This window comes from Mustela erminea, chromosome 1, assembly GCF_009829155.1.
Source record: "Mustela erminea isolate mMusErm1 chromosome 1, mMusErm1.Pri, whole genome shotgun sequence".
Classification (NCBI taxonomy): domain Eukaryota; kingdom Metazoa; phylum Chordata; class Mammalia; order Carnivora; family Mustelidae; genus Mustela; species Mustela erminea.
The window spans coordinates 52,140,783-52,168,744 of NC_045614.1; the positions used below are offsets into that span (position 1 = coordinate 52,140,783).

The following is a 27,962-nucleotide window of genomic DNA, read 5'->3' on the forward strand; positions in this document are numbered from 1 at the left end:
AATGGGCGCCCTCCGTTCTGCGCAAGGCCCGCCCCCGCCGCACGCCCGGCTGCGGGCCGCAAGGCTCGTTCCGGGAGGCGGGCGCAGCCGAGGCCGGTGTGGCCGGAGCTCGGGCGGCGGCCGAGCTGGGGCTGCAGGAGTGGGGCGGGAGGCCAGGACGCTGCCGAGGCGGGACGTTCGGGACGTTCGGGCCGTGGGGGCGGCGAGGTCGACGTCTGGGCTGCGGCGGCGGGGACGGAAGGGGCGGCCGGGCGAGCCGGAGGGTGTCCTGTGGCGGCGGCCGAGCGCGGCACCGCCGGCTCCTGAGGGGCGCCTCGGCCCCTCGGGCCCCGGGCTGGTCCGCGGGGCCTCGGGAGCAGGGCGGGCTGCGCGCCGGGTCCGGCCCTGCCCTGCGGCCCGCCCTCGGCATTCCGGGCCTCTGGGCCAAGCGCCCGCCGAAGGCTGCGGGTCCAGTCGCCCTGTGTGGACTTTAAGGCGCCTTGTAATCTTTTGAAGCGCTTTGACATCCCCAAAGGGCTCCGTACTGCAAACTAAATCGAAGCGCTTTGTAATCCCGGAAGCGCTTTGACATCTCCCTAGTAGCGCTGTGCAAACTGTAGCGCTTGGTGATCGCGGAAGCACGTTTTGGGTTTGGAAACCAAACCGACGCCCTTAGTAAATCTCGGATCGTTTTGACTAAGGCGAAGCGCGTTGGCATCTCCGAAACCCTGAGAACTGTGATGGGCAGTGGAAAAAAGGGGGAAAGGTCAGTGAGGCCCCTGACTCTCACCTTCTGGCTTGCCCTCCCCCAGGGGACCCAGGGTGGCGGGAGTCTGAAGAGGGCTGGTATTGGAATCCAGGCCCCCTCTTTGCCTTGCAGGTGCCCATGGCGTCGGAGCGGCGCAAGGTCAAGTACCACTGGAGCAGCACTTCGGAAGGGTGTCCCCGCAAGCGCAGCTGCCTCCGGGAGCCCAGTGATGTGGCCCCCTCCAGCCGGCCAGCTCCTACCTGTGCGTCGCGTTCAGGAGGGACCAGCAGCCCAAAGCGCCTAAAAGTCCAGAAGGAGGACGATGTGGTCTGCTCGCCGAGGTTGCCCTGGGGCTCATCCTGCCGCAGAAATACCTCCTCCTCTCATTCCTCTGACCCAGGTGTGGGCGGGGCTGCCGCCAAAGGCTGCCTGATTCGGAGCACACGGGGATTCCTTTCGTCAGGGGGATCCCCTCTTCGCCCTGTCAACCCCTCTCCAGAAGAAATGGCTTCTCTAGAGGAGGAGGCCTGCAGCCTTAAGGTAGGTGGCTGCGACGCCTTGGAATCGGTGAAGCTCCTTCCACGTGGCTTGAGCTATTGGGGGAAGGAGACTAAAAAGGGTCATGTCCTTCAAGATCTTTGGGGTCTTCCCACAGGTCTGCTTATGCAAACCGGGGAGACCAAGGGCTTGGTCAGGGGTGGCCTACGGTGCCATGGAGAGGTAATTTTCATACTTGGCAGCACTTGAAAACTATTTGGAAGGTTTTAAAATGCTTGTGCCCGCTTCTCATTTCAATTTCATGGGGTTGGGGGATGGTCTGGATCTCCAGATTTGTAAATCCTCCTCTAGAACTGTAAGGTGCAGCCAGGTTGGAGGTTCACTGCAGTAGAAGGTGTGAGTCCTCAGGAGACGCAGATCTATTTGTTTCAGTTGTAAATTTAAGGCATTGTGCCCTTGTACTTTGAACTTCTCTGAGTCACAGAATTGAGAATGAGAATTTGGTTCTTAGTGCAGCTTTTTCCCAAAGTTAACGGTTCCTGGCACCCTGGGGTTTTGCTTTGTGGGTAGGGTAGAGTGTGTTTTGGAGTTCAGCTCAAACATTTAGTTCCCCATTGGGAACATGCAGGAGGGTTTCTCAGAGCAGGTACATTACGTCCACTGTTTCATTTTATATGAACTTAAATGATGACATTTTTTCCAGTGAGGGAAGGTTGAACATGAGTCTGTGAGAAAGAGAAGCAAATGCAATTCATCTCTCAAGTCAGCTGTTTCTCTGGTATGAGTACTAGCTAACGTTGCTGGCTCACGTGTGCACTTCATCCACTCTTTCAGTCAGGTTTTGAGCAAATATTCATTCATTGAGGGCCTAGATCATCACCCAAGTGTCCTAGTTGTGTGGGATTCTCCAGTAACAAAACAGAGATCACGGCCTAATTAGTTTGCATTCTGGATTTGGAGCTCTGGGCCTTAAGAGGTGAGGAATTTTGTATGTGGAAGAGTAGAGGAAAGCCTTAGTTGGGTGAGATGGGCTGCCTTCAGATAAAGTGATCTTACAAAAGCAGTAAAAAAAGGCCCTAAGGAAAGTGTCTTGAAACTTCTACTGAGTGGTTAGATTATGTGCAGCTGAGAAACTAGGCTGTTGTTGGCTGTTTATCCTGGGGAACTCTTAGATGAAGTGCTCCAGGTGTTTTCACTGTGGACCTCACAGAACTCTTGGTATGGAACATGGGTTTTTTTTTTTTTTTTTTTAAGATTTTATTTATATACTTGAGAGAGTATGGGAGGGGCAGAGGAAGAAGCAGACTCCCTGCTGAGCAGGGAGCTCAGCATGGGATCCCCGGACCCCGGGATCATGACCTGAGCTAAAGGCAGATGCTTAACCCACTGAGCCACCCAGGCACGCCTGGATTTTTTTTTTTATACAGTAATTTCAAAATCTTTGTCTTTAGCATAAAAATACATTTCGAATATGACTCAAAGATAAGTAAATAGGGGACTTTGCCATATAATTTAATCTTGTAGTTAATCCTTGATAAAGTTTTTCACTTGATTTAGGGCAAAGCATGAAATAATCTCAGTTGATTACAGTTGACTTCAGTGACAAATAGAGATAGAATGAAGCCTTTCGGGAAGGTCAGGAATCTGCCTAACCTTTCAGGTGTGCTGCATCCCAGGCTCAGGCTGACCTGCAGACCAGGAACCAAGATTTAAAGGTATAGCCTTTAATCCAGGTGGGTCTAATTCTGTCATGGACCCATCTTTATCTTATTTATTAGGCCTGCGGGGTGTTTTTTGCCAAAATCAATTTAATGGTTAAGCATGGAGCAGTGAGTAGTCCAGTCCTGCCTCAGAAGTTGTGGGGTTAGGGGCACCTGGGTGGGTCAGTGGGTTAAAGCCTCTGCCTTCGGCTCAGGTCATAATCCCAGGGTCCTGGGATCCACCCTGCATCGGGCTCTCTGCTCAGTGGGGAGCCTGCTTCCTCCTCTCTCTCTCTGCCTGCCTCTCTGCCTACTTGTGCTCTGTCAAATAAATAAATGAAAATCTTAAAAAAAAAAAAAAAAAGTTGTGGGGTTAGTGCCTTGCTTTTTAGTTAGTAAGCTCTAGAGGGTTGCTGGGTGCCAAGGACTCTGTTGGGTTGTGGAGCCGTGAGATGGCTTTTAAGGAGCACACATCCTGGTGGGAGGGCTTGAGAAGTCCCAAGACGGCCTCATGATGTGCTGTGTGCAGCATGAGAGCCCAGAATGGAGAGCTAGGTAAAGGGCCGATTGCAACAAGGCTTCAGTAGCTAAGGGAATTTGCATTTTATTCTAAACCATTAGAGAGTTATGTAGAGTTCTATACACAGGGAAGGCAGGTATGCATTTTTGAAAGATCACACATGTTGAGTAAAATATGGGGATGTTGATATTATTAATCCTAACTGTCCCTCTCTAGCACTGCGAAGGGCTCTGCCTATGATGTTTGTTAGTTTGAAGACAAGGTACAGTACTTGGTTTATCTTGATGAATTACAAAATGCCTTTCTTATCTTTTCGTCTGTACATCTTTTTCTCATACTCTGAGTTATGTCCAACTCGTTTTTCTAGTAAGTCCTAAGTCTTGTCAGCAAGCACAGCCCAGTGGCGCTCACAAAAACAGCATGTTCTCCCCCTTGGTCCTTCTAAGGTCCCCTCATTCCTACTTTTTACCCACCTATCCACCTGTTCTTCAGCATTTGCTCTCTAAATTTTGAAGGGTAAATGCTTGGCTTTGTTTGTGGGTCCCCCATTATCTTTCTGCTCCCCAGCTTTAGTGCAGAGGTCTCGGCTAGGTCGCAGAATATTCAGAGGGGAATGTTTTGGCTTTGGTAACAAGGCCACAGTCTGGGTAGCTTATAAATGTATGTTATGTATATTATATACTTATATATTATATACTTATTATATTATACACATAATATATATTATAATATATACTTATATATTATATACTATACTATATGTATATTGTATATGTATATTTTATATTATATATTATATATAACTTATGAAATGTATTTCTTATAGTTTTGAAGGGTGGAAGTTTGGGATCAATGGGCCAGCAAGGTCAATTGAGGGCTCTTTTCTGGTTTGTAGATTTCTCTTTCTGTCCTCACATGGCAGAGGGGGGCAGGGGAGCTCTCTTGGAGACTTTCAGATAAGAGCACTAATCATGTTCATGATGGCTTCATGTTCATGACCTAATCACTTCTCAAAGGGCCTAATACCATCCTCTTGGGGTTACATTTCAATGTACGAACTTGGGGGGACCCATTCAGACCATAGCTAGACTGAGCAATTTGGATTCCCTAGAGATTGCTGCTGGCCAGCCTCTTACTGTTTGTTCCTTATTTCCTCTAGGACAATTGTTTGAAAGGTTTTCTTAGGTTCTCATGGTAGCTGATGATCTTTGTTTCTTCTGTAGAGAAAGATTAAATTTGTCTGTTGTGAGCACCTTCACCTACCTTACATCATTAGTCTTTAGTATGACCTTCATTTCCGCTTCACTTCAGGGAAGAAAGACAGGAAGGGAAAACTGGAGCATTTATGATGTGATAGACTTTGATCAAATAGGATTCTCAGTGTTTGACCCATAAGCTCTCCCATAATCCCGAGAGTCTTGTGAAATAGGCAGTATTATCTTTACATGTCAGTTAACAAATATTTACATATTGGTTAACAAATATTTGAACACCTAGTATATGTAGGTGCAGGGAAAGGAGACTCAGAAATGTTAAGTAACTTGACCAAGGCCATTCAGCTGGTATGTGGCCAAGCTGTGCTGTCCCAGATCAATGGGACTTCAAAGCCTGCATTCTTACCTCTGCGGCCCTCTGAGTCTCTGCTCTGTTCTAGCCCAGTGTTAGCTGAGCGATGGAGAGACTAAGAGGGCAAGATCCTTCCCTTGAGGAGTCTCTGCAGGGTGGCACAGCCCAGACACAAGAAGCCATTGTATATCTTGGCTTTCGAATAACAGCTTTCCTCTGTGATCCTGGCTTCTGCCTCTTCACCCAGCAGATGTCCGGTGCTTGGGTGGAAATCCATGCTAGGGGTTGTAGTTGCGAACAGGAAGGCAGTGGTTGAGGCCTGAATAGTCCTTCATCACTGAGCACTGTGTGTACTGTTGTAACAGGGGCATTTGAAGTACCAAAGGAATGAGTGACTAATGTTGAGAAAGTCCTCACAGAAGAGGTGCCATTATAATTCTCCTGACAGACGAGGAGGAGGAGGAGGAGAGGACATTTCAGGCAACAGAACAATGTGTGTCCAAAATATGTCAGGAAATGCTGTTCTGAAGTGGTTGGGATATGACTGATTCCTGTAGGTTGTCACTTCCCTTTTCTCCAGCACACTTTCTCATTCCCGGGCACCTTGGTGTATGGATAAAGGTGGGAGATGATGCTGGAGAAGAAGCCTGGGGTCCAGCCTGTGAACGGCTTCTAATGTTAGGCTCAGATGTTGGGGATGTTTCCTGTGGGCAAATGGAGAAGCACTGAAGGGTTTTTATTTTTTTAATTTATTTTTTATTTTTAAGATGTACTTATTTATTTATTTGACAGAGAAATCACAAGTAGACAGGCAGGCAGAGATAGAGGCGGAAGCAGGCTCCTCGCTGAGCAGAGAGCCTCATGTGGGGTTCTATCCCAGGACCCTGAGATCATGACCCGAGCCGAAGGCAGAAACTTAATCCACTGAGCCACCCAGGCACCCCAGCACTAAAGGGTTTTAAGCAGAGGTGTGATGTTGGCAGATTTTAGAACTCCTCTCGCACACTGTGGAGAAAGGATGGAGGGAGTAGGCAGGGAGCTGGGTACGAACCGTTGAAACCATGTAGGCTGTCAGTGGTGAGGGCAGGAACAGCATCTCCACTGAATCTTTCCCTCCTTCCTTCAGAGATGCATAATTCACTAAGCAGTAGTGCCAGGAAAGATAAAATCTCTCCTGTTTGAAGCCAGGTGGTTCGTCTCTGCTCTTGAACTGAAGGCCTCATCTTTGCCTTTATAGCCTCCTCTCCACTTCTGAAAATCTTGAGTGACCTGGATCCAGTTCAGGTCCTTGTGGTCTTTGACATCACAGCTTTTGCTACTGTTGCTCAATTTTCGTATTTTCTCTATTCTCCCTTGGTTTCCAGGATATTAGGGGGAGCTTGAGCTTGCCCCGTTTCTGCCACTTAAACGCGCCATGTGGCAGCTTCCCTCTCTGTATGGGAGGGATGACAGCCATGGCAGCTCTGGGAATCGTAAGGCCACATGAAAACATAAGGTATGGGGGCTCAGTTGGTTAAGCATCTGCCCTTGGCTCAGGGTCATGATCCCAGGATCCTGAGATGGAGTGCTGCATCTGGGTTCCTGCTCAGTGGGGAGTCTGCTTTTCCCTCCCTTCCTCTCTCTCTCTTTCTTTCTCTCTGTCAAATAAATAAAATCTTTAAAAAAAAAAAAAGGAAAACACAGGATAAGTTGTTCTAATTCTAACCCTTCTCTCCCCACAGTTCACTACCACCTGGCCTTCACTACCAGGGTTGGCAAACTGATGGTCCATAGTCTGAACGTGGCCTACTAGGTCCTCAAAAGTATTCAGTATTTTGGAAATTTCACATTAAAAATATATGCCTCCAGCCCACACCTCTACCTTGAACCGGAGACTCGAGTGACCCACTTCCACTTCCGTACTTTTACTCCCTTTTCCTGTGTTCTTTCCCTCTCTGGCACTTCTCACTCTTTAACATAACATATATTGCCTTTCTTCTGGTTTTCCTTTCCCTCGTCACCTAGAGTAGAAAGTTCAGTAAGCAGGTGTTTTTTTAGGTTTCGTTGGATGCTAAGCTCACATGGATGCTAAGCAAGTGTGCCACAAAAACGGCTGTTGAGATGGAAAACAATTCAATTTGAGATCTCGTGTTTTATATGGAAAATTGGAATCCACGACTCTGGGTCTGTACTTGCAAGTGGCAGCAGTTGGTTTGAAGTGAGGAGCTGTGACCCTGATCAAGGCGCAGGGCCTCCTCGGTTTGTTGTGGACTTTGTCTTCCCATGTAGTGCTCTGCCTGCCCTGGGGCGGGGGTGGGAGGGCAAGGACAGGGGTAACTGGTAGCACAGGCAGAGGTGGAGATGTCAAAGAAGGGATTTGGGGCCTTCAAGGATGAGTAGGAGTTTTATCAAGTGTAAAATGAGACTGAGGTGAGGGCATCACAAGCAAAGGAAGTTAGGTTTGCCTGTGACAGTACGATGGCCATGCCCGAGGATGGCAGGTGGTTGGCAGTAGTGAGAGAAGCAGGCTGGGAAGTTTTGACTGTATCCCGTAGGGCATGCCCAGGGAGCCTTCAAGCTTGTTTTTAACGTTTATTAGAATTTCGTCATATGGAAAGGTATAAAAAAAAGCTTATCATCTTTCCCAGATAATCCCTATAGACATTTTAAAAAAATGTCCATCACGTTAGAAAATTGAGACTCGGGCATCTCGGTGGCTGAGATGGTTAAGCGTCTGCCTCTGGCTCAGGTCATGATCCCAGGGTCCTGGGATCAGATCCCGCATCGGACTCCCTGCTTAGCAGGGAGTCTGCTTCTCACTCCCCTTGTGCTCTCTCTCTTTCTGTCAAATAAATAAATAAAAATAAAATCTTAAAAAAAAAAATTGAGGGGCGCCTGGGTGGCTCAGTGGGTAAAGCCGCTGCCTTCGGCTCAGGTCATGATCTCGGGGTCCCGGGATCGAGTCCCACATCGGGCTCTCTGCTCAGCAGGGAGCCTGCTTCCTCCTCTCTCTCTCTCTGCCTGCCTCTCGGCCTACTTGTGATCTCTGTCTGTCAAATAAATAAATAAAATCTTAAAAAAAAAAAATTGAGACTCAGTGTTTTAAAATGAAGGTCAAAGACACCTTTCCTGTCCATCTCATCGAAGTGAGTAGCTGCCAAAAGTTTGAGTACTTGTAGTAAAAAAATACTGTGCCACACTACTGTCTAGATTTCCATATGTCCAAAGGCTTTTGTAAAAAGATAATATGTATTTCTTGGAAAAAATTCAAATAATATGAGAAGTCTATAAAATAAGAGCGTAAGCTTTTTTGTGTAACCACTTTCTTATTGCTGGACATCTCTTGGCATAGACTAACTGAGAGAAAAAAGATCAGCAAGCTTAGTGTGGAGTTATTTCTCTGTATCATTGGGAGGGATTTAATACAAATGAATTAGCAGTGTGAGTTGCAGGGACTGTAGAAGGCCTTGGGATAATGGTCAATCTAGGTCATAGCTGGGGAGATTTGGACTTCACTGCTTTTGAGATGTTCTAGTGATAGATCTGTGGAGTGTTCTTACCCCAGGCTGGCATTGGATTGGACCTGAGTTTCATAGTAAATTAACATTGAAAATAAATAGTCTAGCTCCTGGAATGAGTAAGTGCTCAGGGGAAGGGAGGAAGGGGCTGAGACTTCACCTGTGTTTCTGAGGAGATGAGTAAGAGTCAAGGCATAGTTCCAGTCTCTGGACTGACCCTGGTGCATTCTCTGGGAGACCAGACACCTTCTGTCACCGAGGTTTTGATTTGGGGGAAGGAGTTCGAAGGGAACTTCAATAAGGCCTGCACTCTGCCCTTAGGACTTGGGAACTGGAGTCCACTTCTTCCTTGGCCCTTGGGTCTCCTCGACTCGTAGATGTGGCATTGGGTTAGCTGGTGTCTAGAGACTCTTCTGGTGCTGAAATTTTGAGCTGCTCTTTTGCCTGTGTGTGTTCTCAAATGTGCGGTTGTCCTTGGCTTCAGGGAGCTTAGAGTCTAGTGTTACGAGACTGCTCATCTCCGCTCATTCCTGCCTGCTGCAGTGCGAGGGTAGTACCTGGTGAGCATGAGAAAGTGAATAACAGGAAATGGCAGCAGTTCAGGCCCTTTTACAGTGACACTTCTCAGTGGGTTGGGATGGAAACCTCGGGGAGAGAATCTTAATTTTAGCTACTGTCACCTTCCTTTTGATTGGTATAGCCGCCATTGATTGATTCCTATACATAATTACCCTGTGGGTAACCATTTCACGAACTGTGATTTCTACCCCTCCCCCCACTTCTAGGTTGATTCAAAAGATAGTTCTCGTAACTCCACGAACTCTGAATTTGCAGCTGAAGCGGAGGGTCAGAATGATACAAATGAGGAACCAAACAAGGTGCAGAAAAGGAAGAGGGATCGATTTCGAGATCAGGGCTCTACAGTGATCTACTTGAAGGCTATCCAGGGCATCCTGGGAAAGTCGATGCCAAAAAGGAAGGGAGAGGCTACCACGAGGCCAGTGCTGAGCAAAGGAGAGCGTCCCAGCCGTGGAGAAGAGCCAGTCAGGAGTGTCACTGTGTCTCCTCCTCCAAAAGGGAAAGAGTCAGCCCCGGAGGTGAGAGCAGAGGACGACGAAAAGGCTGAGCTGGAGAGGAGCAGCTTCTGCGACAGGAGAGTGGTAATAGACCCTCAGGAGAAACCCAGTGAGGAGACAGCTGGTGCCCGAAGGACAGTCCTTGACAAGCACTCTCCAGCCCTTGAGTTTTTGGATGACTCCGACTCTAATTTAGAAAGCCAGAAGGTGAGCTGAGCTTATACCAAGCATGGGGGGTCTTTAGTTCTGTTGATGATACGTATTTGTTGTCTTTCTCATTTGATCCTGAGTGTTACTTGTTAAAAGCAGCACTTTACTTACCAAGGACTCCAGGACAAACTGATAGTCCTTTTCTTCTCTCTTTCTCTTTTTTTTCCCAAAGATTTTATTTATTTGAGAGAGAGAGAGAATGAGAGGGAGAGCGAGCACAAGAGGAGGGAGGGTCAGAGGGAGAAGCACACTCCCCACAGAGCAGGGAGCCTGATGTGGGACTCAGTCCTGGGACTCCAGGATCATGATCTGAGCCAAAGGCTGTCACTTAACCAACTGAGCCACCCAGATGCCCTGATGCTTCTTTTCTAAAATACCTTTCAGAGTTACTAAGAAATCTCAATTCAGTGCTTTTTTTTTTTTTTTCCTTTTTTTAAACTTAGAATTTATATGTTGTTAGGATATGCATTTGTTTACCCTAACAAAGGCCAAAATAACAGTGACTTAAAGACAATAGAAGTTTGGCTTAAGGAGGAGGGACTCTGGTGTCATCTGTCTTGCTGCTCTGCTACATCAACCCAGTCTCTCAACCCAGTCTCCGTCTGTGGTCTGAGTCGCTGCTCTGAAGGGACCCTGAGGACATTACCTTGACATTCCAAGCAGTAGAAAGGGGAAAAGAGAAGAGGAAAGTATGCTCCCTCCCATTTAAGAGTTCGACTCAGAAGTCCACATCACTTTTGCTTTTAGCTAGTGACGGGAATCTAGAAACCTGGCCAACACCTAGCTGCAAGGGAGTCTGGAACATAAACTTTCATGTGGGAGACTTATCCCCAAGTCACTTTTATTGCTCTTGAAGGAAAGAATGGTATTGGAGGGAAACTAGCAATTTTTTTTTAAAAAGATTTTATTTATTTATTTGACAGAGAGAGAGAGATCACAAGTAGGCAGAGAGACAGGCAGAGAGAGGGAGGGAAGCAGGCTCCCCACTGAGCAGAGAGCCCGATTCGGGGCTCGATCCCAGGGCCCTGAGATCATGACCTGAGCTGAAGGCAGAGGCTTAACCCACTGAGCCACCCAGGTGCCCCGGAAACTAGCAATTTTAAACATAGTTTATGCCTGGGCGAAAAGGCTGTTTTACCCATCTCTGCTTATCTTTATTTACATCTCCTTGAATCTCGCTAGCTCTTTCTTCCAGCATTTACCTTCATATTTCTAAATAATCTTGCACTGTGTATTGATTTTCTAGTTGCAGAACTCTGTGGACTGCCTACTTAGAAGAGGAGAATTTAGTTCTCCACACTAACTTTGGCAGCACCATACCCCTGAACCTGTCACCTCTGTTTCTAGCAGCTCCCCATGTTGTTGTCCTATAGTTTCTGGCTAAATCTGTTGAAAGTTGATTTTCCCTACGTTCATAGCAGAATCATCTAGTATACTCTGAGCACATTTCCTCTCGTACAAAGTTTATCTTCTTGGAGATCATCATTGCCATGTTTTTTCCTTTAGTTTTCTCTGTACCTATCACTGATTCATCCCCAAACTGCTTGTGCCATAAAATTCTCCTCAAGGTTGTCAAAATAAGTAGTCCCATTTTTCTTCTTGGAGGTATACTTCTCTTGATTGTTTCCTTAGTATTCCCATTTTTCCTGTTTCCTTTCATTTTTGGTTTGGTTTTTGGTTTGTGAGTAATTAAGGTGAGTATATATAATAATACATACTATCTTTTTCTTTTTTTTAAAGATTTTATTTTTTTGACAGAGAGAAACACAACGAGACAGGGAACACAATCTGGGGGAATGGGAGAGGGAAAAGCAGGCCTCCCACCGAGCAGGGAGCCAGCTGTGGGGCTCAGTCCCTGGACACTGGGATCATGACCCCAGCCGAAGGCAGATGTTTAATGACTGAGACACCCAGGCACCCCCCCCTTTTTTTCTTTTCTTTTTTTTTTTTTAAAGATTTTATTTATTTATTTGACAGAGAGAGATCACAAGTAGGCAGAGAGGCAGGCAGAGAGAGAGGAAGGGAAGCAGGCTCCCCGCTGAGCAGAGAGCCCGATGTGGGACTCGATCCCAGGACCCTGAGATCATGACCTGAGCCGAAGGCAGTGGCCCAACCCACCGAGCCACCTAGGCGCCCCCCTTTTTTTCATTTTTGACACACTTAATTTCTAAGAACACTGATGTTTTGAGTATTCCTTTTTTAAGAGTATCCTGTTCTTGTTTTGAGGTTATTGTGCCTTCTCTGGTCTCTTCGAGTATTACAGGTTTGTTTTGAAGTTTTCTTTTACTTTCTGCACTACTTTTTCTCTGAGTTTCCTTCTGATTTTTGTCTTTTTTTTGTTTTGTTTTGTTTTTTTCTTTTTACTAAGTATTTTGGTTTCTGTCTTATGGTAGGGCTTTCCTGGGATGTGTTGGTTGTCCATTCATATTTAAAGATGGAACTTTCAAAAGATGATTGGAAGTTCTAAGTGTGTGGATGGGCTGATCAATGCTGGCTTGAACAGAGGATAATGACACTGGGTAGTTTTATGGGGGCCCCAACTGGACTGGTGGCTTCATTATCAGAGCCTGCTCAGTGTCCCTGGGCGAAATGCTCAACTCCCCCACCTAGGAGGCACCATCTGGCTGGTGCTGTTCTGAGAGTCAGGTTGAGAGGAGTACCTGGGTTCTCACTGTCCAACATGCGATGGTCCCTCAACCTTGATTGTATGTCCATTGTTCCTAATTATTCCATAAGCTCCTTGGCTCATCTTTATCAAGTGTGAACGGTAGTCTTTTGCTGAATGGGGAAAAGGCAGACCCATCTATAGAGGATGGGAGCAGGGATCTCGGGACTTAACTTCACAGGTTTCCAGCTCATTCTCCTGTTTTCATCTCCAGTTTCACCTTCTTTTCAGAGGTCTGCTACCTCCAATTCCTGAGCCTTTTGGGGGGTCTTGTACGGTGACTCAACATGTTTCTGGGTTTTTCTCACTGCAGACTTAGCTTTTGGCCATCTGTGATCTGCTTATCCAGTAAATGTTCATCTGTCTACTCTCTATCTCTAGCAGCTGATTTTTACCTAATTTGCTTTTCTGTTTTTTTCTTTATGCTTTCTCTTTGTAAGTTTATGCCTTTTGCCTTTTCAAGTTGGTTCATACACACACACCACACACACACACACACACTTTTTGAGACCATGCACACAGCAGGTGAAGGAACAGGGCAGAGGGAGAGAGAGAATCTTAAGTCGTGCCTGGTGTGGGCTCAGTGTCATGACCCTGAGATTGTGACCTGAGTCGAAATCAAGAGTTGGGTGCTTAACTGAGCTGCCCCCATTTCCCATAATTTTCAAAGGGTTTTTTTTTTTTTTGGACAGGAAGGACAAAACTACATGGGTTATATTTAACTGGAAATCCCAAGAACCATAGGTTTTGTAACCTTTTTCTGGTAACTCTGTGATGGGTGCGTTTCCTGTTTGATGTTGATCATGATCTTGTTGGGCTGCCTAGAATTCCCCTTGTATGGATGAACCTTCCAAATCTACACACCTGAACTCCTGTTTGTCAGGCTGGACATTTAGAATGTCTTTGTTAAGTATATATTGGGAGGCTGCATAATATGGTAGGTAAGCACTAGATGTTGGGATCAAATAGTTTGGGTTGAAATCCTGGCCACCTGAACTGTGATCATGAGAAAGCCACTTAATCTCTTTGAGCCCTAGTTTATTCTGTGTAAAAAGTCACAGTTCTTGAAATATTGTTATGGTTAAACAGAGGTCAGCAAACTTACTCTGTAAAGGGTCAGATAATATTTTTGGCTATGTGGGCTGTATGGCCTCTGTTGTAACTATTCAGCTCTGCTGTAGTAGTGTGAAAACAGCCAGGGACAGCATTTCAGTGAATGGGCCTGACTGTGTTCCAGTGAGACTTGGTTTACACCAGTAGACAGTGCATTGGATTTAGCCTGCAGGCCAGTTTGCTGAACCCTGAACTGATGCATGGAAATGCTTTGCTCAGTTCTTAAGTGTAAAGTAAGACCTCAGTAAATGTAACTTTAAATTTTACCATGTTGCTGAGATTGTAAGGCAGTCATGAACATAGGTAATGTCCTATTTTCTCAAAAAGAAAATCCAAGGCTCCTGAGTGTCTCAGTTGGTTAAGCGTCTGGCTTTGGCTCAGATTGTAATCCCAGGGTCCTGGGATCAAGTCCCACATTGGGCTCTTTGCTCAGCAGGGAGTCTGCTTCTCCCTCTGCCTGCCATTTACTCCCACTTGTGCACTTGTGCACTCTCTCTCTCTGGCAAATAAATAAATAAAATCTTAAAAAAAAAAAAAAAAGAAAAGAAAAGAAAAAAAAATCCAAAAACCTTTTCTTGGCCAATTTGACCATATAAGCCTTTCAAGGACTTAGATGACATAATTATAAGTCTTTTTATGGTATGTATTTTTAGTTACATGTGCATTTTTAATTTCATATTTTTTCGCCACTCTGCCTTTTTTCCCACTCTCACATATCATTAAATAATTTTGTGGAAACTTCACATATCTTTGACATGGTTTTTGTTGTCCCTAGAGTTCCTTTTTGAGTCATGTAGTGTGTTTTATGGAACTTCCCTGATCATAAGAATGAGAGAATCTGACCCAGGTCTGAGATGGGATGTGGGAATTGGTGTTTTTAAACAAATACCCCTGGAAGATAGAGAGGTTTGGGAAGCAACTAGAGGATGTCATTTACCCTTGCTTCTGATTTGGAATTTTAACTTATCTTTATTTTAACTTTTTATTATGGAAAATTTAAAACACTTATGAAAATTATCTAGGGGTGCCTGGGTGGCTCAGTCATTAAGTGTCTGCCTTTGGCTCAGTTCATGATCCCAGGGTCCTGGGATCGAGCCCCACATTGGGCTCCCTGCTCAGTGGGAAGCCTGCTTCTCTCTCTCCCACTCCCCCTTCTGTGTTCCTTCTCTTGCTGTGTCTCTCTCTGTCAAATAAATAAGTAAAGTCTTAAAAAAAAAAAAAAAAGAAAATTATCTATATACCTGTCACTTGTCTTCAGCAATGAATTCACTGCTAATCTTGTCTTTTTTCTCTATGACTTTTTTTTTTTTCTTTTTTTTAAAAACAAAACAAAACAGGCTCTATACCCGACCTGGGGCTTGAACTCACCACCCTGAGATGATAAATCACATGTTCTATGACTGAGCCAGTCAGGTTCCCCTTTCCACAGATTATTTTGAAGCAAATCCCAGTTACTCTATCATTTCATCCATAAATATTTCATTGTGAATCTCTAAGATATAGTGATCCTTAGAAAAAAACAAACATAATTACAATTTTATTAGATCATACACACACACACACACACACACACACACACACACACAGAATCCGTAATAACATCAGTGGTCCAGTCATTGATTTAATAATCCTGTTGGATTTATGATATTTTTAATTTGTTTAAAACAGTATCCAAATAAGAGCCATATGTAGCAATTTTTAAATATCCTAAGTCTCTTAGTCCCTGTAGATTCTCTCTCCTTCCATTGTGATATAATTTTTTGTAGGACATTTGTTTTGTAGTTTTTTGTAGCCAAGATTGCGCTGATGAGATGTAGTACTTTTTGAATCCGTGTTTAATTCTGTCCCTGGAAGTTTATCCCCAGTTGCCAGTAGCTGTTCCTATTACACTCAGGCAGCTTGTGGTTTATTTTTTCTGGAAGTGTATTTTGGGATTGCTACCATGAAGCAAATTCCAATTATTTTTCAGGTTACTTTCTGAATAAGTAATACTTTTATTGTTCAAAAATGAAAAATAAAATTTATTTAGTGAAAAGTAGCTTTCCAGCCTGGTGCTGTGTTGCCTTATTCCTCCACTTAGATACCAGTTTTCAGTTTCTCAAGTATTTTCTCCCTGTCTCCTTATGCATAACCACTTAGCCATATTGCTTCATTTTAATTTTTTTTTATTTTTAAGATTTTACTTGAGAGAGAAATCATGAATGGGGTGGGGAAGGGTAGAGGGAGAAGGAGAAGCAGACTCCCCTGGGCTGGGTCCGATGTAGGGCTCAATGATCCCAGGACCTCAAGATAATGACCTGATAATGACTCATAACTGAATGAGCCACCCAGGTGCCACTACTGTATTGCTTTTTATTTTTATTTTTAAATTTGTATTTATATTTTAAAGTTTTATTTATTTAAGAGAAAGCACAAGCACCGAGCAAGAGTCAAGGGGGAGAGGCAGAAGCAGATCCCACTGAGTAGGGAGCAGGACTAGGGGCTCGATCCCAGGATCCTAAGATCAGGACCCAAGCTGAGGGCAGACACCTAACTGAGCCACCCAGGCACCCTGTGTGCTTTTTTTTTTTTTTTTTTTTTTTAAGATTTTATTTATTTATCAGAGAGAGAGAGCGAGCACAGGCAGACAGAGGCAGAGGGAGAAGCAGGCTCCCTGCCGAGCAAGGAGCCCAATGCGGGACTTGATCCCAGGACGCTGGGATCATGACCTGAGCCGAAGGCAGCCTCTTAACCAACTGAGCCACCCAGGCGTCCCCCTGTGTTGCTTTTTAAAAGTGAAATTTAAAAAACAAAAAGTGATCTTTAAAAGATTTTGTTAAAAATGGGGTGCCTGGGTGGCTCAGGAGGTTAAGCATCTGCCTTCAGCTCAGGTCATGATCCCCGGGTCCTGAGATCGAGACCCACATCGGGCTTCCTGTTCAGCAGGAAGCCTCCTTCTCCCTCTTCCACTCCCCCTGCTTTTATTCCTCTCTAGCTGTGTCTCTCTGTCAAATCAATAAAATCTTAAAAAAAAAAAAAAAAAAAAAAAGGTTTGTCCAGTGGAACTGTGAGATCTTATCCCCCAGATGTAAATCTGGTACATCTAGCTGTGTCTCTCTGTCAAATCAATAAAATCTTAAAAAAAAAAAAAAAAAAAGTTTGTCCAGTGGAACTGTGAGATCTTATCCCCCAGATGTAAATCTGGTACATCTCTTTGTCTAACCCTGTCCCTTCTTTAAAACATAGAAAAGGGAAAAGGGGAAGTAGGAAATCTTCCTGTATGCATCCAACATTAGCTTGGTTGAATTCTGTTTGGGGTCATTTGTCCTCACATAAAAGAACCTATATTGTCTAATACAGGAGACTTTGTAAGAATTGGAATATGAAATGATGCCTCCTGGGCACCTGGTTGGCTCAGTTGGTTGAGCATCGGACTCTCAGTTTTTGGTTCAGGTCTTGATCTCCAGGTCCTGGTATCAAGCCACGGTTTCTGTGCTCAGCAGGGAGTCTGCTTGATATTCTCTCCCCCTCTCCCTCTGCCTCTTTCCCCTGCTCCAACTTTCTCTCTGTCTAAAATAAATAAATCTTAAAAAAAAAAAATGCCTCCTTTCTGGGGGATTATTTTTGGGGACAAAACCTTACTCTCTGGGTACCTTTTGTAATTTTAATCAGATCAACTTGTTATTTTAAAGATTTTATTTATTTATTTGACACAGAGAGAGAGATCACAGTAGACAGAGAGGCAGGCAGAGAGAGAGAGAGGGAAGCAGGCTCCCTGCTGAGCAGAGAGCCCGATGCGGGACTCGATCCCAGGACCCTGAGATCATGACCTGAGCCGAAGGCAGCAGCTTAATCCACTGAGCCACCCAGGCGCCCAACTTGTTATTTTAAAAAATGATAGAATTTTCAAGAGCTGGATTGCAAAAATGGTAGTTGCATGTTACTGTATGTGATAATCGTTTCAGCTTTGAGGTGTACATATACAAAAGTAATGATTCTAGTATGTCTTACTGGAAAAAGGGAAAAAATCTTGTTAAGTCCTGGCAATACTGCATTTTTAAAATTTTCTGGGTTGGTAGAAATTTCCACCATAATTAAGATAGTTTTTTGAAGGATTATTCTCCCTTAAAGATTAACTTTTTATTTTTTATTTTTATTTTTATTTTTTTTTTAAAGATTTTATTTATTCATTTGAGAGAGAGAGACAGTGAGAGAGAGAGCATGAGCGAGGAGAAGGTCAGAGGAAGAAGCAGACTCCCCATGGAGCTGGGAGCCCGATGCGGGACTCGATCCCGGGACTCCAGGATCATGACCTGAGCCGAAGGCAGTCGTCCAACCAACTGAGCCACCCAGGCGTCCCAAAGATTAACTTTTTAAAAACTTATTTATTTTAGAGAGTGCATACACATGTGGGGTGGGAGGGGGTGGTAGAAGAGGGAGAGAAGTAGAAACCCCACTGAGTGTTGAATCTGATGCAGGGCTCCATCCCAGGACCCTGACATCATGACCTGAGTTGACATTGAATTGGTTGCTTAACTGACTGAGACACCCAGGCTCCCCAAAACTTTTTTTTGTTAAAAGTAAGCTCTCTGTCCAACGTGAGGTTTAAAATTGCAACCTGAAAATCAAGAGTTGCAACCAAGCACCCCTAAAAAACTTTTTATCGGGGGTGCCTGGGTAGCTCAGTGGGTTAAGCCTCTGCCTTCAGCTCAGGTCATGATCCCAGGGTTCTGGGATCAAGCCCTGCATCGGGCTCTCTGCTCAGGAGCCTGCTTCCTCCTCTCTCTCTGCCTGCCTCTCTGCCTTCTTGTGATCTGTCTGTCAAATAAATAAAAATCTTAAAACAAAAACAAAAACTTTTTATCAGAAATTTCAAACACACTCCAAGTAAACAGACTAGTGTTAAAAAATCCCCCAGGTGCCCGTCACCCAGCTTCAGGGGTTCAGATTAAGTTTTAAATGTGCTACAGTTTAAGTTATGTTGCATCCTGGGAAAGATTCTTGTTTGGATATTTTTGTTGTTTAGGAAAGGGGTAGCAGGAAGAAAATCTAAAATTGGGAAATATCGTATGGGAGGTTTATAATTCATTAACAATTTTGTTGCCAGTATTTGTTGCCTTTTGGAGTGTAAGTAGTGATATGGAAGGTTAATACAGACAGTAGAAACAAAAAATTTTGTTCCCATTTTAAAGAGGTAATCAGTTTATCCATCATGCTTCTTTGTAGTGAATTTTTTGTTATGTGAATTATATTTGCATATACAAATATTTTTAGGAAAAGAGTTTTGTAAGTTGTTGCTCTAGCCATCTGGTCCCTGTGGGCATAGATGGTTTTGTTAACCAAAAGAAACGAGGGTCCTTAAACGGTCTTCCTTGCATGAGTTGAGACCCATGTTTTTACTGTATTTCTCAGACTTGATTTGTATCCAAGCAACATGGAGACTTAAATACTGAGTCCTTGGGGACCTGTTGAATCACAGTATCACAGAAGAGGGTGGGGTAGCCTTCAAAAGCCCCCAGCTGGTTCTGATGTGAAACTAAATTCAGGAGCCATTGCCCCATTTATTCTACAAATTAAGTCATCAAATATTTGTGACTGCAGTATGCTAGGCACTGTTGTAGGTGTCTGGGAGACATGAGTGAAGAAAATGAAAATTCCTGACCTTGAAAACTTCTGTTCTAGCAGGGCTAAATTGATTTAATGTAATGTATTGCTGGTTGATCCATTTATCATTGCCAGCAGTGGCTTAAACTAAATGTTTTATTTTGCTCTCAATTTTGTGAGTGAGGAATTCAGAAAGGTCTAGAAAGGGCAGGTCTTGCTCAAGGGTGAAGGTGGTATTCTCCCACGTGCTTCTGACACTCCAAAAGCCTGGCAGGGCTGCACGGGCAAGATGCTCACTCAAGTGGCCGACAGTTGAAGCTGGCACCTACAGGTGACCTCTCTAGAATATGGTGGGTGTCAGGGAGGTCTGGTGTCTTCCTGGTGGTTGGCTTCCCTGTGAGGAGCAAGCTGACAGAACCAGGAGGAAGCCCCTTGGCCGGTCTGACTGCTGCTGTGTTCTGTTGCCTACAAGCGATTCATGGGATTGGTCCAGGTTCAAGGGGAGGGGAGGGCTCACAAACCCCACCTCTCAGTGTGGAGTAATGTAAAGAGAATTTGCAGACATATCTTAAACCTACCATGACTGTGTGGTTTTGCATTTGAAATGAGTAGAGACATGTTAGAGGTGAGATGTGTTGGGCACTGCTTTTCTCTAAAGTCCCCAGTATACATTGTGTTCTAGAGAACTGTTTTTCTCCAAAGGGATCATTCAGAAAGGGAGTACAGGTTTAGTATCCCCTTTGAGGATGATACTTTTTTTTTTTTGTTTTAAGATTTATTCATTTATCTTTGAGTGAGAAAAGGGCATGCGAGTGGTGGGGAGAGTCAGAGAGAGAGAGACTCTCCAGCAGACTCCCTGCTGAGCGCAGAGTGCCACACAGGGCTTGATCCCATGACCCTGAGATCATGACCTGATCGGAAACCAAGAGTTGGGTGCTCGACTGCCTGAGCCACCCAAATGCCCCTAGGGATGGTATTCTAAGACTTTGGTTGCAAGTTTAGCTATTTGGTTTGGTTGCAAGTTGTAGTCTGGCTCACATTGTAGAAATTAACAAGGAAACCAGGCAACAGAGTAAGATAAGGAGCTAATGCAAAGCCTTCACCGTGGCCAGAAAAACAAGGCAGAGTTTATGTTCCGCTGATGACCGTGTATGAAAGGCTATCTTCACACAGGACGGCTCACCCATTGGTTTTGTTTTCTGCAGCCTAAAGAGAGGGAGGTGGTGATAGAGCACACCTCTTCAGGAAGTGACTGGTCTGATGTGGATGAGGTCTCCACAGTCAGATTCTCTCAGGAGGAGCCCAGCTCGCTGAAAGTCTCCACAGTTCCGGAGCCTTCTGCCTTCCCCACAGACTATGTCATGTACCCGCCTCATCTGTACAGTAGTCCGTGGTGTGACTACGCCAGCTATTGGACCAGCAGCCCCAAGCCTTCTGGTTACCCGTCTGTGGGCAGCAGCGGTGGCGACCCACTGCAGGTCGGGAGGAGCATCCGGGGCCTCCTGAGTGATTATTCTCCTCACTCTACAGTGGGCTCTCAGAACACCTCCAGAGACCAGGAGCTGACCGAGGGCAGATCCCAGAACTCTCGTTCATTTCGTTTCTCCAGAAGCTCAGAAGAAGAGGTGGAGGAGAAAAGAGCACTCCAGGAGGAGGCACCCCCTCGTCCCTGTGGAGGACATGCGTCTAGCTCCCTGCCAAGGAACCATCGGGAGTCAGGCCTAGAGGGGGGTTTCATTGATACCCACTGTCACCTGGACATGCTGTATTCCAAGTTGTCTTTCAAAGGGTCCTTTACCAAGTTCAGAAAAATTTATAGCAGCTCCTTCCCTAAGGAATTTCAGGGCTGCATCTCTGACTTCTGTGATCCTCGGACACTGACAGATTGCCTGTGGGAGGAGCTATTGAAAGAGGATCTGGTTTGGGGAGCCTTTGGCTGTCATCCTCATTTTGCACGTTACTACAGTGAGAGTCAAGAGAGAAATCTTTTGCAAGCACTGAGGCACCCCAAGGCTGTGGCATTTGGGGAAATGGGCTTGGATTACTCGTATAAGTGCACCACGCCTGTCCCAGAACAGCACAAGGTAATGAGGCCCTCCTTGGTTTGCACATGGTTTCAATTCCTCATTCAATTGCTGAGCCTAACAATAAAAGTTTCTGTGCTTTGGGATCTAGAGAATTTAGAACCCTTAAAAATAAAATTGCTGGGGCGCCTGGGTGGCTCAGTGGGTTAGGGCCTCTGCCTTCAGCTCGGGTCACGATCCCAGGGTCCTGGGATCGATCCCCACATTGGGCTCTCTGCTCAGCGGGGAGCCTGCTTCCCTTCCTCTCTCTCTGCCTGCCTCTCTGCCTACTTGTGATCTGTCAAATGAATAAGTAAAATTTAAAAAAAAAAAAATTGCTTTTGTCCAGACCATCAGGATGTCACTTGCCAAATGCTTCACCAACTATTTCTTTACTCTTTATTAGGTAGGAGAGGGGGATAGTTACTCTGTGACATCTTATGGCTAATGATGTATATGGCAAGACATTTGTTTGCTTTCTTCTTGGGAAACAATCAGTTTTACGTTTGTTTAATTAAACTGTATTTTTATTCTGGTTTTAAAGTTAAGTGTGTCCCTAGAAAATATTTGGAAAATACAAAATTTGGAAGAGAATTTCCCATCCCACCAGAAATGGCAGCTACTGCCATCTTACTATGTATTTTTTGAGCATGGACATTTGGCAGGGGAAGGGTGGTTCCAGCATTTCAGTATAAGTTTCTGAGTTGGGAAGGAGCAGGAGAAGGAGAAAGACCCTCCTACCTTGTCACTTCTCAGACTGCCAGGTTGCCTTTGTTGTAGAGTTTATTGTGTGCAGTTTTCCTGCTGCTGCATGATAGGCTGGGTCTGCATGCCCAGTGTGCTCCATGCCCTGGTGAGCAGGTGCATGAATTCCAGCCTGGGCAGAATCTAGCAAGCTGGCTTTCCCTTTGGCGCTGTCCCCAGCCTAGCTGGGCCAGCCTCTGCTGTACACTAATACTGTGCCTGCCCATTGCTACTGGCATCTGTGGTTAATTGTGAATGAAGAGAGGGAATCTTCTAGAGGCAGAGGTTTCTTTTTTTTCTTTTTTTTAAAGACTTTATTTATTTATTTGACAGACAGAGATCACAAGCAGGCAGAGAGGCAGAGAGAGAGAGAAGAGAAAGCAGGCTCCCCGCTGAGCAGAGAGCCCGATGCAGGGCTCAATCCCAGGACCCTGAGATCATGACCTGAGCCGAAGGCTGAGGCTTTAACCCACTAAGCCACCCAGGCACCCTGATGCAAAGGTTTCTTAATTTTCCCTTCACCAAAGAGAAAATTCAGAGAAGGTATGGTACTCTTCTGACAAAGCAGAAGACTCCAGATCTTTATACACCTTTGGGAGACAGAGATTCCAATTTGAATAGAGTTGTCTGTGGCAACAATAGGCATGCAAGACTTAACAGTTAATTTAAATATGAAACAATTTCAGGTGTTCAAATACATCCGAAGGATCTCATTTATTTATTTTTGAAATGATTTTATTTTTATTTGAGAAAGAGAGCAGGAGCAGGGTGGGTTAGAGAGAAAGGGAGAAGCAGGCTTCCCGCTGAGCAGGGAACCTGATGCAGGGGCTCAATTCTAGGACCCTAAGATCATGTTCTGAGCTGGAGGCAGATGTTTAATGTACTGAGCCACCCAGGGTCCCAAAAGTAAAATTAAGAAGAAATAAAGAAATACAAAAAGAAAAGAAAGTTTAAAAAATGAAGGTAGTAATTAGTACATAGTCACCTAGGATATCTGATTTTGGTTGAGTAAAGAAAGTAAGTTGGAGAAAATATGTAATTTCCATTCTTTCAAGTATTTGAGCACCTTCTGAGACGAGGTATTTTGCAGATATGTGTGTGTGTGTGTGTGTGTGTGTGTGTGTACAACTTTTTAGAAAATGTGTGGAAGGTGATTACTTCTTGAGAGTGGGGGTAGAGGTGGGGACAGTGAGGGGAAGAACACATAACTTGAACTTGCTGTTCCTGAGCCCTGCCCTGCAGCCCCACGTAAGCCTGGCATAGTGGTTGCCATGTGGAGCAACTGGGTTCATGTTTAAATTGTGGGGCTCCAGCTTACCCATGGCAGATGACTTGATCTCTCTTGGAGCCTCCTTTTCTTGACTGCATGGTGGGCTAACAGCAGTCATTTACCTTGGGGTGCTTATGAGGGCTACGTTAATAATACACCTTAAATGCTCTGAGCACCTCCTGTGGTAAGCACCCCGTAAGTGTGGGCCGTTCTTATAATTCCATAGTCTACAGAATTGGAGACTGGGGGGGAGGTTGCCCATTGGCCTGGATGTTGTGGGGATGTAACAGACTCCTGACATGGTTCTGACGGGTGTCCCTTTGCCTTCTCCCAGGTGTTTGAGAGGCAGCTGCAGCTGGCCGTATCTCTGAAGAAGCCCTTGGTGATCCACTGCCGAGAAGCCGATGAAGATCTGCTGAACATCATGAAAAAATTTGTGCCCTCAGACTACAAGATCCATAGGTTAGAAGGCTGGAGCTTCAGTGGGCAGATGGAACGCACACTTCTTTCTGTGTAGGACATGAGTTGGAAAAAGGAAAACTCAGGAGAAGATGATAGTATTAGGTCTTTGTGATGTACTATCTTCTCTAAAGCTTAAGTATTAGATTGAACCATATGAAATTTCTGATTTTGACCATTTTTTACTTACCAAATGGCAATTTCATAGGGTTTGAGCTAATAGCCACAATCATTGGTGAGCAAGAAGGGGACTTTCGTGACTCCCATATCCCTGGTGGCAGGCACAAATGGAGTCTGTGCACTCAGAAAGGAGGTCTCTTGATCTGGGGAGAGACCCCTGTGTTGTCCAGTGACTTAGCACACAGAGAATATTCCAGGGCACCCCCCAAAGAAATTCTTTGCTTTTTTGAATTTGAAAGTTCATTTCCCCCCCATTAAAGTCAGTATGTATTTAATCTTAATTGTATGTAGGGGCTCTTAAGTTTGGTGTGGTGAACTTGATCTACTGTGTGCCTCTTGCGGGTGTTGGCTCATGGCCCCTGGGAGCAGCCGTGGGAGGCAGACAAGTCATCTGGTGACTTTAGCGGATCCCAGGGCTGAGGGGGGCATAAGGTGCTGTGGGAGGCAGAAGAGGGGCCATTAGCTTAGCTTTGCTGGGGAGTGGCTAGGAAGTGATGGCTGGGCTGGCTCTTTCAAGATGGGTGAAAAAGCAGAGTCTAGAACCCAAACCAGTTGTTGACAGGCAGCGGAAGGTGGTGGCCTATCAGGCCAGACTGCTGCCTTTCAGGTGTCCAAGCAGAGAGTGCGACCTCTCTTGACTGTGGTAGCACAGGCCAGAGATGAGGTACAATCCGTTGGCTCTTCTGGATGGGTGGGTTGGTTTCTCATGGCTTTGTTTTGGGATGGCTTTGAAGGAAGTCTCACAGCAGGGCAGGTAAACCAGGGCTAAGATGGCTCAATGGAAGTGTTGTGACTGGAGGAAGCCGTGAATTTTCATATTGGTTAACAGTATTTTGTGTACTAAGAACATGAATAGTTAACAAATTCAGAGAAGATTGCCCTATAGTGCCATTCCCTAATATCTTCCCTTTTTTGTTTCCTTCCAGTCCATTTGACTGCCAAACATAATTTTTACCTATTGTCATTGTGATCTTAGCGGGGCCATAGGCTTTAATTCTGCTTCTCTCCTTGTGCTGTAAGCGTACCCTGTCCCTGATCATTCCCTCTTCTCTGTGGGGGTCACTTGAAGCGACTGTGGAGGAGTGGGTGCTCTGATGGGGTGATTGCTGAGAGCTTTAGTCACCAAGAGTCTCCTTGTCTTACTTGGAACCAGCTCTTGTCTGGCTACTGTGGAGTCCTTCCCTTGGATGCAGTCTTTGTGTTTCTGGGACTCTGTCCCCAGAAGAGACTGAGAGGGGAGTTGGGGGCTGTTGCAGAGGGCGCTGTGAGAGGGACCCTGACTTGGAAACCCTCCCCTCCCCTCCCCAGGCACTGCTTCACTGGCAGCTACCCGGTCATCGAGCCCCTGCTGAAGCACTTCCCCAACATGTCTGTGGGCTTCACTGCTGTCCTGACTTACTCCTCGGCCTGGGAGGCCCGGGACGCTCTGAAGCAGATCCCACTGGAGAGAATCATTGTGGAAACGGACGCTCCCTACTTCCTGCCCCGACAGGTAGGGGTGTGATCAGGCTGAGCTGAGGCGAGGGTGGGTGGGAGGGGGCCGGTCACCTTTGCAAGGTTGGCAGGGCCAGAGCCCCAGTGACTTCCAGGTCTCCTTGGCTGTGTAGATGTCTCCTTGTTGTGGCTCTGCAGAACCAAAAGTCTAGGGGGCTGAGAAGCTGAAGGGTAACCACTCTCTTCCAGGCAGTGCAAAGCCCTACCCTGTAGAGGGTAGTCCAAGGAAGCGTGGGACCCTGCTCACCCAGAGCCCCCCATGACTAGGACTCTCCCTGCACCTGCAGGTAAAGGGGTCTCTACAGGGCAGCCCCAAAGAGGTCCTTGCTGGGGAAGGGCAGGGAGGGGGATCTGTGTCATGGCTGTGCAAAGAAGGCACAGTGATGTTCTGAATGCTTGATGTCTTCCAGGTTCCCAAGAGCCTCTGCCAGTATGCCCACCCAGGCCTGGCCTTGCATACGGTTCGAGAGATTGCGAGGGTCAAGGATCAGCCGCTCTCCCACACCTTGGCCACCCTGCGTGAGAACACCAGCCGCCTCTACAATCTTTAAGCAGAGAGAGTGCGGTCAGGAGAGAAAGGTCAGACTAGAAAAGGTCATAAAGATTACATTATAGGTTTTTAAAAAATCAGGACAAGAATAGGTTTCTCTGCATTTTCTTAATGTAGAGAATGTGAACATAGAGTGAGCATTAAGCCTGATCTGTCTCGAGTGAACTTGGTTTGGGACCTTCTTCCTTTTCTCTTCCCACCCCTCCAGGATGACCCAGTGGCCTGGCAGAAGAGAGTCCCAGGTCAAGGAGGTGTCTGGAGAGCCTACTGGAACAGAGAAAAGCAGGACAGGATGTTCTTAAGGCTCCACTTGGGGCTGGGGCGGGCGTGCAGCGGAGCGGGATGCCAGTGAGGGGTGACCCCCAGGGCGGTCAGTGGAGAAGGAAGAGGTCAAAAGGAGGGTGTGGCGCATCTGCCAATCCTGATCCCTGTGCTCTGTGATCTTCGGCTCCTGTTGGTTCTCGGTTCTGAATATGAACTCCCAAGTAGGAAATCTCCTCTGGAGCACATTGGCTGGAGCGCCGTCTCAGAGGTTTACAGTACCGCCACCGCGAAGTCCTCCCCATCCCTTCCCAGGATGAGTCTTCAGTTTGGCTGTCCCATCGCCGGTCTGTCACATGTCGGCGTGGGTGGAAGACCTCGGCTGTTGGCCTCACCAGCTCCGCTGCCGGCGGCGTAGAAGGGTTGGGGGACGCTTAGTATCTGGGGATGTCCTGGCCGACAGGGATCGGGAGGGGCTGGGTGCCTCAAGAAAGAGGTCTTCTTATGGGAGAGCACCCCAGAGAAGGGGTTTCTGTTTGCTGGAGCCCCTGGGGCCGCAGCTCATTTGTGTTTGACTGAGATTGGTCCAGTTTGCGGTGGATGCGACCTCCCACTCTGCTGTCAGGGGCCCCTGCTGCCCGTTCCTCAATTTTTGCCCCATTCTCCTGGAACACTGGACCAAGAATACTCCTGTTTGACCCCATGGGACAGCCCCCTGTGTGCCCCACCCAGGTTGAGAGGTAAACCAATTTAATTCTTCAAAACTCTGCGGGGCCTCTCAGCCCCAGTCTCCAGCCTGTGCAGAACAAGCAGGCCTGGGTCTGCCTTCCACTCCCCTCCCGGGGCTCTCCCTGGCCTTTGCCTCTCTGAGTCCTTTCTCCGTATTGGAAGTGAGAGCCTCTCCTTTGACTTTGGAGCTGTCTGGTCATCAAGTTTTCAGCTCTGTTCTGTTCCCTGCTGGTATATCTGTTACAGGCCCTGGAAGGTTGTAATGGTCAGGGGTTACGTTTGAGGACGCTCTGCACTTTGTCTAAAAGGATCCTTTACTCTGATCTCCCACCGTGAGACAGGACACCCTGAGCCCCTTCTCTGTTTCCTGGAGGCGAGAGGCTTAAATCATAAAACCCATCCCTTAATGCTGGATTTCTCTAGGTGTTTTCAGAAGGTGCATCTGAGCCTCGCAAGCAAAAAGGGAACAGACTCAACATTTCCTGTCTGGTGTTTTTGTTTGGCCTGGTACGCCTGTCACTGGCCTGGGAGGTAGGCCTTGATTCACGGTCGACCTTCCACAGGTCAGCCGTGGGTTTTCTGGGCTTCTTGTTTGCCAGTGGGGACTTGTCCTCCTGCTTGGAGGAATCAGAGGACTGAGTATTTCAGAATGCTTTACTGTCGCCCCAACGAACTGCAGCCTGTCCAGCCCCTTCACCACAAGCCCTGTACGTCAGTACTGCCCATGCTGGCAGCGGATGGGCCCTGCTCTGGAGGGTTCCAGGGGAGGACAGAGTGGATGTCCTCAAGCCTTTGTGGCCTCCTGCCAAGGTAAAGCACAAGGTGCTATATACTTTCACCTCTAGGATTTAAGATGGTCATTTCTGAGTGTCACCAGTGAAACACGACTGGTGTGGGTGCAAAAGCCGGTGGGCACTGTTTTTGATTCAATTTTTGGTTGGCTGACGTGATTGTGTTTGCTGTGCTGCTGGAATGCATCTGTATTTCCCCCCACCCCCACCCCTTTTGGCCATCTCTTTCTGTAAATAAAGTGATTGGTCTTCAGCCAGCTCCTGTG

At 46.2% G+C, this 27,962-nt stretch overlaps 1 protein-coding gene across 4 annotated transcripts; it reads left to right on the forward strand.

Annotated features, from left to right (window-relative positions):
• Positions 1-70: 70 nt before the first annotated feature.
• Positions 71-27,953, forward strand: TATDN2 (TatD DNase domain containing 2). 4 transcript variants are annotated; one of them, XR_004281726.1, is made up of 8 exons: positions 71-745; positions 860-1,267; positions 9,294-9,791; positions 20,361-21,239; positions 23,567-23,694; positions 25,180-25,363; positions 25,555-25,652; positions 25,776-25,872. XR_004281726.1 is itself a non-coding variant. In XM_032327006.1 (8 exons), exons 2-7 carry the CDS (start codon positions 866-868, stop codon positions 25,914-25,916), a joined length of 2,232 nt encoding a protein of 743 aa, XP_032182897.1. In that variant the 5' UTR covers positions 71-745; positions 860-865; the 3' UTR covers positions 25,917-25,959; positions 26,124-27,953. The 4 variants fall into 4 exon arrangements, 3 of the variants coding, with proteins under 3 accessions (XP_032182897.1, XP_032182886.1, XP_032182903.1); XM_032327006.1 differs by lacking the exon at positions 25,555-25,652 and adding an exon at positions 26,124-27,953 and having other exon boundaries at positions 25,776-25,959; XM_032326995.1 differs by lacking the exon at positions 25,555-25,652 and adding an exon at positions 26,124-27,953 and having other exon boundaries at positions 72-745; positions 25,776-25,944.
• The last annotated feature ends 9 nt before the right edge of the window (positions 27,954-27,962 follow it).

Bases quoted from the DNA above. Each gene is read 5' to 3' on its own strand.
- TATDN2 (XM_032327006.1), top strand. From the start codon at position 866: ATGGCGTCGGAGCGGCGCAAGGTCAAGTACCACTGGAGCAGCACTTCG. The intron at 9,792-20,360 runs GTGAGCTGAGCT...TGTTTTCTGCAG, and splicing joins CTAATTTAGAAAGCCAGAAG to CCTAAAGAGAGGGAGGTGGT. The intron at 25,364-25,775 runs GTAGGGGTGTGA...GATGTCTTCCAG, and splicing joins CCTACTTCCTGCCCCGACAG to GTTCCCAAGAGCCTCTGCCA.